Source organism: Benincasa hispida, chromosome 5 (genome assembly GCF_027475165.1).
Source record: "Benincasa hispida cultivar pf3 chromosome 5, pf3_genome.v1.1, whole genome shotgun sequence".
NCBI lineage: Eukaryota > Viridiplantae > Streptophyta > Magnoliopsida > Cucurbitales > Cucurbitaceae > Benincasa > Benincasa hispida.
In genome coordinates, this window is record NC_143482.1 from 38,940,362 (window position 1) to 38,955,321 (window position 14,960).

At 37.9% G+C, this 14,960-nt stretch overlaps 1 protein-coding gene across 4 annotated transcripts in view; it reads right to left on the bottom strand.

Annotated features, from left to right (window-relative positions):
- The window catches only part of LOC120078734 (Ankyrin repeat family protein with DHHC zinc finger domain-containing protein), a 31,866-nt gene that overhangs the window by 14,965 nt on the left and 1,941 nt on the right, over nt 1–14,960 (bottom strand). For all 4 annotated transcript variants that reach the window (XM_039033041.2, XM_039033043.2, XM_090313982.1 and 1 more), the window contains 6 exons: nt 14,633–14,773; nt 13,779–13,891; nt 4,079–4,158; nt 3,127–3,290; nt 2,878–3,016; nt 2,701–2,800 (listed from right to left, as the gene is read on the bottom strand). In XM_039033041.2, coding sequence (XP_038888969.1) covers nt 2,701–2,800; nt 2,878–3,016; nt 3,127–3,290; nt 4,079–4,158; nt 13,779–13,891; nt 14,633–14,773 — 737 coding nt within the window. The remainder of the gene's footprint in view (nt 1–2,700; nt 2,801–2,877; nt 3,017–3,126; nt 3,291–4,078; nt 4,159–13,778; nt 13,892–14,632; nt 14,774–14,960) is intronic.

A 14,960-nucleotide genomic window follows, 5' to 3' on the forward strand; every position in this document is an offset into this window, starting at 1 on the left:
ATTAGATGAAATAAATGCCTTGGAAAAGAACACACAAGGGAAATAACAAACCTACCCCAGGGAAGAACACGGTAGGATGCAAATGGATCTTCACCATCAAACACAAAGCTAATGGAGAAATAGATAGACTTAAAGCTAGACTTGTTGCCAAAGGGTTCACCCAGTCTTACGGCATTGACTACCAAGAAACATTTGCCCCAGTAGCAAAATCAAATACAATTAGTGTCCTTTTTTCGTTAATAGTGAATAATGATTGGATACTTCACCAATTAGATATAAAAAACGTCTTCCTTAATAAAGACTTAGAAGAAGAAGTGTATATGGATATACCTCAACTAAAACCATGAATAAGGTATGTAAACTCAAGAAATCCCTTAAAACAATCCCCTAGGGCTTGGTTTGAAAAGTTTTCAAAAGTATTTAAGAACAACGGGTACTTGCAATTTCAATCTGACCATACCCTCTTCGTCAAACATCCTTGCAAGTGTAAATAGCAATTATCATCGTTTATGTAGATGACATTATCCTTACAGGAGACCATGAAGAAGAAATAAGAAAACTAAAGATACTCTTAGCCAAGGAATTCGAAGTAAAAAACTTAAGCAACCTTAAATACTTCCTAGGGATGGAAGTGGCCCGCTCAAAGAAAGGTTTGAATATTTCTCAAAGAAAATATGTTCTTGATCTTTTAAAGGAAACTGGAATGCTTGGATGTAAGCCCGCTAATACTCCCATTGACACAAATCATCACATAAGCAAAGAAAACACAATGGTCGACAAAGATCAGTATCAAAGACTAGTTGGAAAACTAATTTACCTAACTCGCACTAGACCTGATATCTGTTTTGCAGTGAACTTTGTAAGTCAATTTATGAATAATCCAACTAAAGAAAATATGCAAGCTGTTTATAGAATACTTAGGTACTTGAAAGGAACTCAAGGAGAAGGACTATACTTCAAGAAATCTAGGAAAAGAAACATTGAAGTCTTCACAGACATTGATTGGGCAAGCTCAAAAATAGACAGAAGATCAACAACTGGATATTGAACATTTGTTGGGGAAACCTAGTCACTTGGTGGAGCAAGAAATAATCAGTCATATCTAGGAGTAGTGCTCAAGTTGAACTTAGGGCACTAGCTCAAGGAAGACATGAAGGAATCTAGCTCAAAAACATCTTATCAAAACTTAAAATCACATCAGAAGAACCAATGGAGGTACTCCGTGACAATCAAGCTACTATGAGTATTGCCAAAGACCTGGTCCATCCTGATCGCATAACTTTATTGAGGAGAAAATTGAAAACAAAAGTGTCTCCCTTGACTACATACCCACCAAGATGCAGATTGCTGACATTCATACAAAAGCCTTATTCAAGAACACTTTTGAAGTCTTAAAAGCCAAGCTGGACTTAATCAACATATACAATCCAACTTGAAGGGGAGTATTGAATATGGAAAGTCTTCTCCTGTCCCTTATTTCTTTATTTCTTTGGAATATTATTTCTTGTAATTAATATTCATTCTTTCTATGTAATATTCTTTCCTTATTTCCATTTTTTACCGTTGATTACTTTGCCATATTTGGCTCTTATCATTGTATGTATTAGGGCTACATCCATTTGTAAAAAAACAAGAAGACTAAAGAATCCAGAAATTTCTATAGTTTCTTTCAAAAGAAAAGAATAAAATGCAATTACCTTAACACGGAAGCAAAATACAGATTGTTTAAAAGTTTGATCAACAATTTTCTGGCTCTTCAGAGGCTTTGGGGCTTCGTATTTTAGTGTTGTGTTGATGAGCTTTTTTGGTTTCATTTTGATGTTCGAAGTTTCTCGGTTGAACATCTTTTTGTGGAAGTCTATGGGGCTTTCCCTTTGGTGGTCTAGTGTATAGCGTGGTTGGGCATCTTCCTTTTCCAAATCATTGTTCTTCAGTTTCCCTTGGCTCCTCCCTCTTCTTGGCCTTTATTTTGGTGTTTTGTTTGGATTTTTTTTCCTTTTTTTATATTCCTTTTTATTTGTTCTTTTCTTCACCGAAGCTTTGTATCTTTGGAAAAACGGGAATCTGTTTGTCTGGAGATCTATTCATTGTATTTCAGTGATATTGTGTATTGTTTGTCTGGAGATCTATTCATTGTATTTCAGTGATATTGTGTATTTTTGGCTAACTCTGTTAGTCTCAGGGTTATTGTATCTTTGAGTAGTCTCTTTACATTGAAAATTTGAAAACCTATTGTTTAAATAATAAATAATTTTTTTTTAAAAAAAAAAACCCCTCATGTCGCCATTATGATGTTCATAAGACATGTAATTGCAATCAATTACTTTAACCTTTTGAATTTAACATAATTTTATAACTGAGTCATTGGGGGAAAATTATGAACCCTTTCGAGAACTGATCAAACAAGTTACATGTTAAGGTAAAAGACGAACGCAATTACCTTAACATGGAAGGGAGCAAAATAGAGACTATTTAAAGGTTTGATAGACAAATCTCATGTCACCATTATGATGCTCTAGGTCATGAAATTGCAATTGATTTCTTTAACCGTTTGAATTTACCATGACTTTAAAACTGAGTCCGTAGGAAAAATTATAAGAATTACTCATATAAACTATAAACCCTCTAGACTCTAGAGAACTGATCAAACAGGTTACATAGATAGAGAATGAGTATGTGCCAGAGAGGTTAGGGAATTACCTACTACATCTATAAAACATTATCAGAGAAACAAATGCCAAACAGAGGGCAGTCCACGCCCAAAGTCCAATAACAGCAGTAACCTTCCCAAGATTAGAGCCTACAGTCAATAATAAGTCGGTCATAATCTCCAAGTAAAATAGCCATTTTTAATGAGAAGATAACTTGGTGAAGCACCTGCAAGAACTGAATTGATGAAGAGGATCACCATAATAACGATGACACATAATAAAATAGGAGCATAACCAAAATTTTCAATCTTCCAAGTACAAAATTTTGCTCCCAAGTGGCTGTGATGCGCCCGTTGTGCTTTAGACTATCAAAAATCAAAACACCCAATATCATATCAGCTTGAAAATGGCCTAAACAAGACAATAAAAACTTCATTATCAAAAGCAAGAGGCACATTATTGTTTGGTAACATACAAGGATATGAGCAATTTGCCGATAACCTTTATCAGTTGCAAGTTGAAAAGGTGTATAACCGGCATTGTCTTTGATCAACAATTCTTTCTTTGTTCCTGCATGCACAAGAACAGTGCATGCATCCACGTTTCCTCCTATTGCAGCCCAATGCAAAGGGGTACAACCTAAGTACAAAGCATAGAAAAACTTAAATGAAATCTAGGGCAGAATAATTAGATGGATCAAGATATAGGCAATTAACAATTTAAATAATTGTGAAAGTGAGCTTAGTTCAATGGTATTGGCATGCGCTCCATTCCTAGAGGTCAGAGGTTCAATCTCCCGTTGTTGTACTCCAAGAAAGAATATATATATATATATATTCAAATAATTAGCATGTCCTCTACCATAAATTGAACAATCTGATTGGGCGATAAGATTGTCACTCTGACTGCAATGAATTATCGTTATCCTGTCCAAAGCCAACCACTGATTGGCCTTAGTTTTCTTTCTCAGCAGTTACAATCATTTCAAGTATTTATCATTCAAGAACTGAAGCGAATATTTTACTCTAAAACAAAGCTTCAGAAAATTATATCACATCTTTGAAACCATAATACTGAAAGAAGGATGCCTACTGGCAACGTTATCACTATGAAGAAATAAGTAAAAATAGAATGTACATGGGGGAAGCACTAAAATGAAATACAGAGTATATGGTGACTAAGGACACAATCAGAGAAATACATGTGAGGGCTTTTCCTCCCCTTTTTTGTCGACATGTCAGACACTGAATATATAAAAGATAGCCATCACCATAACAAAACTTTCCCCGACCTTAAAAATTGAGAATGCAAATTTCTTCTTTTTCTATCCCAGGAAGATGACACTAGAAATGACACTAGTAAAAATCAAAAAATTAGAGACCAAAGAATAACAATGGTCTCAAGGCAGAAATGAATGTGTAGTATACCTTCTTTATCTTGTCTTTCTTGGCTTGCATCTCTGAATAAAAGAAGTCTAATTGTATCTGCAAATCCTTTATATGCAGCCCTGATTGAAACCATGAGATGAACTCTCGTTATAAAGCTTTTGGATATCTTTTACATGAAGAGAGCAAACAACAAAATAAACCGTGAGAAGCTAAAATGTATACTTAGGATTGCCCTGGAGGAGAAGACCACAATATAACGTTGATAAAGAGAAGTTATTATTACGAAAACCCTTTACCTTCACTTCATCAATTTGTTTAGGTGAACAAGAGAATAAATAACTTTTTGCGCAATTCAAATGGTCAGAAAATTAAAGTCCAAGACCGAATGTGAAAGAATCAATTATTTGATACAGCCGAGGGTATTTGAAATCTTTATACAATCAAGTCAACAATACCTCCCTAGGAGAGATAATTCAAGAAATATCAATATTTGAAAGCTCAAAAATCCACATACGATTCTAAATGACCTTATGGAAAATCCTTTCTGACTCGATTACAAAGATAAATTTTCCTTAGTTTCCAGAGATTGTCATTGAATTATATCCCCTACTAACTAATGATGAACTTTATAGCCTACATTAATCTTTGCCAGGTCACATTAATCAAAAATCAGCAGGAAGAAATGGTATGTATGCTAAATAGAATTATTATAATGTTGTATCCTTTTTTGGAAGGGGGAGGAAGATCTGGATCATATTCTTTGGCGTTGCGAGTTTGCTAGTTCTGTTTGGGAACGTTTCATCTAGGAGCTTGGCTTTTCTTTTGCTCGCCAAAGGGGTGTTAGCGCTACCATTGAGGAGTTCCTCCTCAATCCGCCTCGTGGGGAGAATGGTCACTTTTTATGGCTTATGGGGATGTGTGCGATTTTGTGGGTTTCGTGGGGGGAGAGGAATAGTAGAATTTTTAGAAGAGTGGATAAGGACCCTAGTGATATTTGGTCCATTGTTCGCTTTCATGTTTCTTTGTGGGCTTCAGTTTCAAAGACATTTTGTAACTATTCTTCAGGTGTTATTTTACATAGTTAGAGTCCCTTCCTATAGGGGTGGTGTATGCTAAAGAATGAAAAACTCAAAGGAAAGATTGCATCTTATTAAATGAAGAACCCAGCCTCTTAATTTATAGGCCAGGGTAGTTACACAACTAGTACCGATTAACAAAGGTAGTCGTTCAACTAACAAAAATAACATAAAATTAAAAATTAAAAAAAAAAGAAAAGTAAAAACAAACTAAGTGTGCTAAACATAGATACATCATATTCCTTCCTAAAAAAAACTCGTCCTCGAGTTTGAGAATTAAATATAATAAAGTACGGAAGAAAAACTACTTTTAAAGGATCAGTAGGTGCACCCGGGCATCTAAACTAGGTTGACACCCCCCTAGCATCATCATTATATCCAAAATAGTGGTTAAGTTGCTAACTGAAAATCATCTAGAGCTTGATATGGATGTAAGTCTGCAACATTGAAAATAGCGTTGATGTGTAGGTCAACAAGCAATTTGGTATCAGAGTAGCCGTCTAAGCCAATGTTGACTGCCGCCAGTAGAAGACCGGGAAACTCTTGACGACGTCGATCGCAAGAGGGAGGTTCGTGAGCTCGTTGTTGAACGGTCCCCATCTATATAGGGGGAACCCTTTAAATTTTAGGGGAAAAAAATACCGAGATTTTTTTTTTCAAGATTTTGTAAGAATTGACTATTACCGATCAAGGGAGACAGCGAAGAAAAAATATAGCAATTGGTATAGGCAAGAAAGTCAAATTTCCTCCCAAAAGCAGTATTGGAATTCTGATTCAAGTGATTCAGAAGAAGAACTCCAACATAATAATTTCGCCCGTACTCGATTTTCTCAAAGAACCTATCATTATCCACATTTGAAATTTGATTATAGTGATTTTAGCGATTCCGATGAAGATTCTAATGCAGTTTGAATGGGATAACGAGACAACGTTATCAACAAAGAGCCCGACGATCCAATCAAATAGGTTTCTCAAGAAATCGACATAAGAATTAGGAGTTAGATGATTTAGAGTGTGAAAGAAATTATTATCACCAACATCAAGGAACACCCATGAATCATTTTCCAACACAAATTCGGAGGTTGAAACATTTTCAAAAAAACATAAATATTCAAATAAAAACATCTATCTAGAGGACTTTTGAAAGAGGATGAATGAAATTCGGGTTCTTTTGGAAAAAATTCAAGAAAGGCATAAATTTAACCTTCAAGATTTTTCAATAAACCATCAAGAATCACATTTAGTCACTCGAGAAGATCAATAACTCATCCAAATAGGCTGTGAAATTGCGCAAAAAATGAACGGAGTAGAAGAAAAGAAAAAATCAATTGAAGACGAGTTGAATAAGAAAGATAGAAAGATCGAAAAGGAGCTTGCGCTGGAAGAAGAAAAAATCGATGGGACTAACACAAAGATTGCTCAACTCAAACTAGATGATGAAGAACTATTAATCGATGAAATCAACGATGGAGGTGTTGAAAAAAATGAAGCCACCGCAAAGAATGTGTCCATTTGGTTAGATTAATTAACTGAGCCACACAACCAACCACAATTACCTCTACCGCAAGATAATATAGCATAAATTAGCCTTGACCACCAAGAAAGACAACAAGAGAATCAACACCACCTATGGTATGCAAAAAATGTCCAAGATTTACCGAGAAACATTCAAGAATAACCAAGGTTAAGATTATATCAGAGGAAATACTAGGAGGATGCGAATTCTTTTAGTGGGGAAGAAAATGATACTCATTAGCAACCTAATTCGAAGAAAATTGAAAATCTTTTTCCTCCATTCCTTAAAGAGTCTACATATATTTTAACAAAGAATTTTTTGAACAACTTAATTCTTGGGTTCATTGATGATAGTACTAATGGAAATATTCGATATATTGGCGTGGTTCGTGAAAATTGGTTGTTATTGGTGTCCGGTGTTTGAGATGTGTCCGTATGAGTGTCTTACTTTTTTATTTTTATCTTCGTTTTTGTTTTAAAACTCGAGGACGAGATTTTTTTTTTTTTTTTTTTTTAGGAATAGAATGATGTAGTAGGATTAGGATAAGTTAGGGTATTATGGTCAAATCTTTAATTGATTAGGATTGGGATTAGTTTCTGTTGAAAGTAGGGGGGGTTTACCCTAGGGGCATTTTTGTCTTTTAACAATTCTCTAGGGTTTTATACTATTCTATTTATATGTGTAAGCTCTCTATATTGTTTGGATCACAAAAATAAGAAAATATCTAGTACCGCGGTTTTTTCTCCCTGTTCTAAGGTTTTCCACGTAACCATTGTGTGCCTCTTCTCCCTTCTCTTCTTTTACTTTTATCATGGTCTCAGAGGATGGAGACGAAATCCTGGCTACCATTGAGGAAACCTAAACAGGAGAATCACAATTGCTATCAGGTGAAAACGATGGCACCTTAACCACCGATATAGCTATGGCAGTACAGAACGTCGTAGAGCAGTACTTCAAGACAATCCTTCCTCATCTTCATATACCAGTCGAATGGACGGGAAGCCAACAGACTATGACTGTCCCTCATGTCGCGACTCCGTCGACCGAAACCCAATCGTTCGGCCCTCAACTATTTGGTCTTCAGCCATTCGGCCCTCAACCTATTAGCGCGTCCCAACCCGGAACCCAGCCGTTCGACCCTCCACCATTTGGCGCATCCCAACCCAGATCTACCGATCAGCCGATCGGATTTTTTCGACCAGATTTCACAACCCCTCAACCGATCGAAGCAGTCCAGCCCAGTTCTACCACTCCTCTGCCTCTCGCAACCGATCCTAGTCGTAGTTGCCGTGACCAAGCAGATCTCAACCAAAGCTTTTGTCCATTCCCAACCACAACCTCTATTCACGATTGCCCAGGTTCCACAACAGTCCATCTGAGATACGGAGCCAATCCCAACCAGAGGAACTGTCCGACACCGAACATGCCACCGTCCTAGCCCGATGTTAGCAGCGGCCATAATCAACCATTCCCTAGGGCTAACGGGTTTGAAATTGGGGAATCATCGGCTCACTATCCCGAACAGAAGTCTGACGGTGTGCACTTTGTTTCAGGGCTCCAAACTGCATATCCAACTGAGATCTAAGAACAGTTCACTCAACTTCAACTTCAGATTAAACAACAAATCCAGTCTATTCAGCAACAGATGGCTGCTCTTGGGGAAGCTCTTGGGACGACCTCGAATATTCGGTCAGCTCCAACCCAGTCAAATTTGTGTTCAGCAAACCCAGTAACCTCTTTCCTACTTTACCTACAGCAAATTTATTATCTGGGTCTATGGGAAACTCTGCGGGCTTTATTATTGGGGAAAAGTTAAATGATCAGAATTATTTTTCATGGTCACAATCTATAGAGATGGTCTTCGAGGGTCGTCACAAATTTGGGTACTTTACAGAAGAGATACCGAAACCAAGACCAGGAGATCCTCAGGAACGATATCTAGAAGGGAGAGGATTCATTACTCTGATCAGCATTAGTAGGTAGCATGGAACCCCAGATAGGAAAACCCCTACTGTATGCTGCCACTACTCGAGATATATGGGATACAGTTCAGAAGTTGTATTCCAAACGGCAAAATGCCTCTTAGCTCTATACTATACGCAAACAAGTTCATGAGTGCAAACAAGGAACAATGGATGTCACAACATATTTCAACAAACTATCTCTCCTTTGACAAGAGATGGAATTATGTCGTGAAATGGTCTGGGACTACCCTTGCGGAGGAGTGCTACACTTCAAAGCTGAGGAAACAGATCGTGTTTACGACTTTATTGCGGGCCTGAATTCCAACTTCGATGTTGTACGGAGTCGGATACTTGGGCATCGTCCAATACCTTCCCTCATGGAAGTATGCTCTGAGATCCGTCTTGAGGAAGACAGATTGAGTGCCATGAATAATCTGTTGATCTCTCCGACAGATCCCATTGCATTTAATACATCTGGATCGGTTAATGACAAACAGAACAGTAAGCCTCCCCCAGTATGTGAGCGCTGCAAGAAACCTTGGCACACCAAAGATCAATGTTGGAAGTTGCATGGTCGCCCACCTAGTGGTAAACGCCGTCAGTCAGGACTGACGAGCATTGGTAAGTGAGTCAGCTAATGGCGGTTCTCAGCCTCAGAATCGAGGGACTAGTCAGAATGACTCCAGTGTTGTGGGTGTTAATGCAATTGCCCAGTCAGGTACATTTCAATCCTCTGGTCTAATTAGTGTTAATGGTAGCAAGCCGTGCATTCTAGATTCGAGGGCTACACATCACTTAACCAGCTCGTCTGACCGGTTTATTTCATATTGTCCAAGTGTTGGTAATGAGAAAATCAGAATTGCGGATGGATCCTTTGCCCCTGTGGCAGGAAAGGGTCATCTATCCTCGTTTGAGGGTTTAACGCTATGAGATGTGTTGCATGTTTCAAGAATTTCTTATAATTTATTATATGTTAGTAAGATTACTAGAGATCTGAGGTGTCACGTCACTTTCTCACCCGATGTTGTTGTTTTTCAGGATTTGAGCTCGGGGACTACGATTGGCACTACTCGGCATGATAGGGGGGTCTATTTCCTTAACGCAGATACGTCCTCTAGGACATGTGATAGGACTAGTTTACTTTCATCTTGTTTTTCTACTTCTGAAAAAGATTACATGTTATGACATTATCGTCTTGGGCATCCTAGTTTTCAATATATGAAATATTTATTTTCCCATCTGTTTCATAATGTTAATGTCTCTACTTTGACTTGTGATGTGTGTATTCAAGCTAAACATCATCGTGTCTCGTTGGGCTCTCAGCCTTATAAGCCATCCAAACCGTTCACTCTCTTCCATAGTGATGTTTGGGGTCCTTCACCTGTTACTACCTCTACTAGCAAACGCTGGTTTGTGACCTTCATTGATGACCACACTAGGCTTACTTGGGTATTCCTTCTCACCGATAAGTCTGAAGTCTCGTCGGTATTTCAACAATTTTATACTACTGTGGAAACCCAGTTCAATACAAAAATCACTATCCTTCGAAGTGATGACGATCGTGAGTTCTTCAATAATTCGTTTCGGGCCTTTTCAGCCTCTAAAGGGATTGTTCATCAGAGTTTGTGTGTGTACACTCCTCAACAGAATAGAGTGGCTAAACGGAAAAAACGTCACCTCGCCGAGGTAGCTCACTCCCTTATGTTGTCAACTTCCCTTCCGTCCTACTTATGAGGAGATGTTGTCTTAACGGTGGCTCATTTGATAAACCGAATACCTTCCCATGTCTTAAAGTTTCACACCCCCTAGAATGTTTCAAGGAGTCCTACCCCAATAACCGCCTTATCCCTGATGTTCCTCTTCGGGTGTTTGGGTGTGTTGTTTTTGTCCATACCCACAGTCCTAATCGCACCAAGTTTACCCCCGTACTCAGAAATGCGTCTTTGTTGGGTATCCTCTTCATCAACATAGGTACAAATGTTATCACCCGTCTTCACGAAAGTATTTCGTCTCGATGGACGTCACCTTTCTTGAAGATCAACCCTTCTTTCCCATTAGTCATCTTCAGGGGGAGAGTACTAGTGAAGAGAATAATTGGAGTCCAAGTTCATTAGTGTTACCTAAACCTGGGAGTGTCCTTCCTGAGCCTGCTGTGAGTGTTAAGGAGACTATCCTTCCTACCGAACAAGTCCCGTGGATAACATACTATAGGAAGAATCTCAGAAAGGAAATAGTGTCGCCTGTTACCTCTCCGACTCCAGTCCATGAGTCAGACTCAACATCAGCTCCAGGTACTGGCATTCCTACCTCTAGTAATAATGACGTTTGTGTTGAGAATGATATAGGTGAAAATAAAGAAATCCTCGACAGTACCAACGATTGTACCAAGGACACCTTATGCGATGAAGATGTGGTTGCAAATGATGCCAATTTTGAAAAAACTACTCCAACAGATGATACTCTTGAAGGTGAATGTGCAAAAGGATCCTCAGAAGATGAGACTCTTGAGCAGAAGGTTGAACGTGGTAGAGAGTCAGATGAGAAGAAAAGTCACGATGTCTCTCTCGATCTTCCCATTGCCTTGAGAAAAGGTACTCCTACACGAAGTATCCGCTGCAAAGTTACCTATCTTACAGTAATCTGTCTCATGAATTCAAGGCCCTTACTATGAGCCTGGACACAATTACGATACCAAGCAGTATACATGCAGCAATAGAGATTCCTGAATGGAAAACTGCAGTTATGGAGGAAATGGGGGCACTTGAGAAAAATAACGATCGGGTCACCCTTCCAAGAGGACACAAGACAGTTGGATGCAAGGGGGTGTTTACCATAAAGTACAAGCCTGATGGAACGATTGATAGGTACAAGGCGAGATTTGTTGCCAAAGACTTTACTCAGACCTTCGGAATAGATTACTCCGAGACTTTCTCCCTAATGGCAAAGTTAAATATTGTCTGTGTCCTTCTGTCATTAGCAGTTAACAAAAATCTGTCATTAGCAGTTAACAAAAACTGGCCCCTCCATCAACTTAATGTAAAAAATGTCTTCCTTAATGGAGAGTTAGAAGAAGAAGTTTACATGAGTCCCATCCGAGATTCAAGAGACAATTTAATCACCGAGTTTGTAAGCTAAGGAAATTTTTGTATGGGTTGAAGCAATCTCTGAGAGCTTGGTTTGGCAGATTCACTACCTTCGTGAAGTCTCAAGGGTACAGTCAAGGGCATTCAGATCACACTCTGTTTATAAAAAGATCAGTATCAGGGAAAATTGCAATCCTTATTGTATATGTGGATAACATTATCATATCTGGTGATGATGCCTCAAAGATTGTCAGGCTAAAGAGGAAAACGGTTGAGGAGTTCGAAATTAAAGACCTTGGAAAATTGAGGTACTTCCTCGGAATGGAAGTGGCTCGGTCGAAAGAAGGGATTTCAATTTCTCGACGAAAGTAAACTCTTGACCTGCTTAAGGAGACAGGTATGACGGGTTGTAAACCAGTTGATACCCCTGTAGAGGTTAATGCTAAACTCAGTAACTTGAATAACAGTATTCCGGTCAATGAGGAAAGATATCAGCGACTTGTTGGGAAATTGATCTACCTATCTCATACCAGACCAGACATCTCTTACGTTGTCGGTGCAGTCAGTCAGTTTATGCAGGCTCCTTACGAAAAACATATGAAGGTTGTGGAGTGCATCCTGAGATATTTGAAAACCACTCCCGGTAAGGGGTTGATGTTCAGGAAGTCTGACAAATGGTGCATTGAGGCTTACACAGACGCTAATTGGGCAGGTTTCATTGTGAACAGAAAGTCAACATCTAGGTACTATACCTTTGTGTGGGGTAATCTCGTTACGTAGAGGAATAAGAAACAATGGGTTGTTACCAGAAACAGTGCCGAGGCTGAGTACAGGGCTATGAGCCTAGGAATATGTGAAGAAATCTGGCTGAAAAAGGTCCTAACTGATCTCGATCAAAAAAGTGATCTCCCAATAAAACTCTATTGTGACAATAAAGCCGCAATAAGCATCGCAAACAATCCAGTGCAGCATGACTGAACAAAACATGTGGAAATTGATAGACATTTCATTAGAGAAAGGCTTGACAGTGGCAGCGTTTGTATTCCCTACATTCCTTCCAGTTAAAAATCACAGATGTTCTTACGAAAGGGCTTCTCAAACAAAACTTTGATTCTTGTATTAGCAACTTGGCCTTACTGATATCTACGCCCTAATTTGAGGGGGAGTGTTGAAAGTAGGAGAGTTTTTACCCTAGGGACATTTTTGTCTTTTAACAGTACTCTAGAGTTTTCTACTATTCTATTTATATGTGTAGCCTTTTTGTATTGTTTGGATCACAAAAATAAGAAAATATCTTGTACCATGGTTTTTTTCTCCCTATTCTAGGGCTTTCCACATAACCATTGTGTGCCTCTTCTCCTTTCTCTTCTTCTTTTACTTTTATTAGTTTCCATGATTGATTAGAATTAGGATTAGTTTCCTTGATTTATTAGGATTAGAATTAGTTTCTTTGACTAATTAGGATTAGGATTAGTTTCTTCGATTAATTAAAATTAGGGGTTTGCTTTCCAATTCTCTATAAATAGAGAGAGTGTTTTCTTGTATTAGCAACTTTCGGTTCATAATAAAGACTTTGATTTTATTATTGGAGATTTCTCTTCTTTCATCTCCTAGGCTCAAAGGGAGGTGTTTTTGTGCGCGGGGTATCTTTGTATGCCTATGTATTCTTTCACTTTTCTCAATAGATGTCGTTATTCTTTTATATATATATATATATATAAAAAAAAAAAAAAGGAACGGATACAATAGGTGGATGGACCAAGCTAATTTAAAAATGCATGCACGTATCTATGGTAACTCAGTTACAACAATTAACTAGTGTAGCTTCAACGGTGGACTTGTGGGAAAAAATAAATAAAAAATAAAAAACAATATGATCTTTTGTTATTAATAACTCGACTTATTTGACATCTTGCGACAAAAGTCTAGAAGACTTACTTTAACCATCTAAGTTTTAACTACTACACATGTCAGCATGTAAGATAAACCAAAAAGGAGGGGGGAAGGGATGTTATTAATCTCTACACTTAATTGTCTTGGCTCAATAATTAAACAATATACAGAGCATTTATTATCTAAATCCAAAGCCTTGGGGCATACCAATGAAGAGGACTCCTCCCTTCATTATCTGGAACGTCAAAGTCAGCATGGAATTTGGCAACAATATGATTCAAGAATGCAGTTTGTCCGTATTGAGCAGCAACATGAACTGCCTGCATTTCAGGCCAAAATGTCCACATAATGCATTAATTGAGTCAAAAGGTACACAGAAAATTTATGAATAATGATGATGAATAAAAAATAAAGAATAAATCAATGGAACAGAACATGAGGATGAATGAAGTCAACAGTCCATCATGAGGATGAATGAAATCCACAGTCTATATACAGAATGGTTTTTTAACACAATAAAATAAGATGCATTAAGATACTGAAAATGGAATACAATTTTTCTCTGTTAGTATATGAGAAACCAAACTTTGATCGAGTAATATCATGGCAACCATAAATTCTCCTTGCAAACACATTCTGAACGAGCAACAACTTAATGTAAACCGACTATCTATATTTGTGCATCAGCAGATAGGACTTAACCTGGGAAAGTAACTAGTACTCAAAATAAGTTAGGGTGTCCGGCTAAACAAATAAATCATGAGATGATATCATACAGTTCTACAGTTTTAAATATGAAACTCACAATATATCGGAGATCCTCTCATTAGTAATGTCATCAACTCGTACTCCACTAGATTTGACACTAAAAATCCTCTACATTAAAATTTAAAATATAATATCTCAAGTAGAAATACATCAGGCTCAGCTCTATGTAAAAACAACCTAAGGTTCATAATTAACCACCAGTCCACTTTCAGAAGAAATATCATCTGTGTAAAAAATGTCCTCGCATCATCCATATCTGATCAAATCAAAAGTTGCTAAATACTCAAAGTTACCCGATACCCATTTATATCAGCTGCCTCCACTCGAGCTCCATTCAGCAGGAGGATGTCTGCAGCCATAATTGAACCCCGAACTGCAGCCCAGTGAAGTGCTGTCTGCTGCAGTTTGTCACAGGAATTGACATCTGCTCCATGCTGATCAAAAGAATCATCAAAAGCTTCAGTAGAGAACTGACATAAAGCTCAAAAGGCTATCAAATTAAACTTCATAACCAGCATAAAAAAAATGCCCTAATGCTACGAAATTCATCATACAAAAATCCACTCAAAGAAGCAATATAATAGTGATAATCAATCTACTCCAACATTCTAAACAGACAGA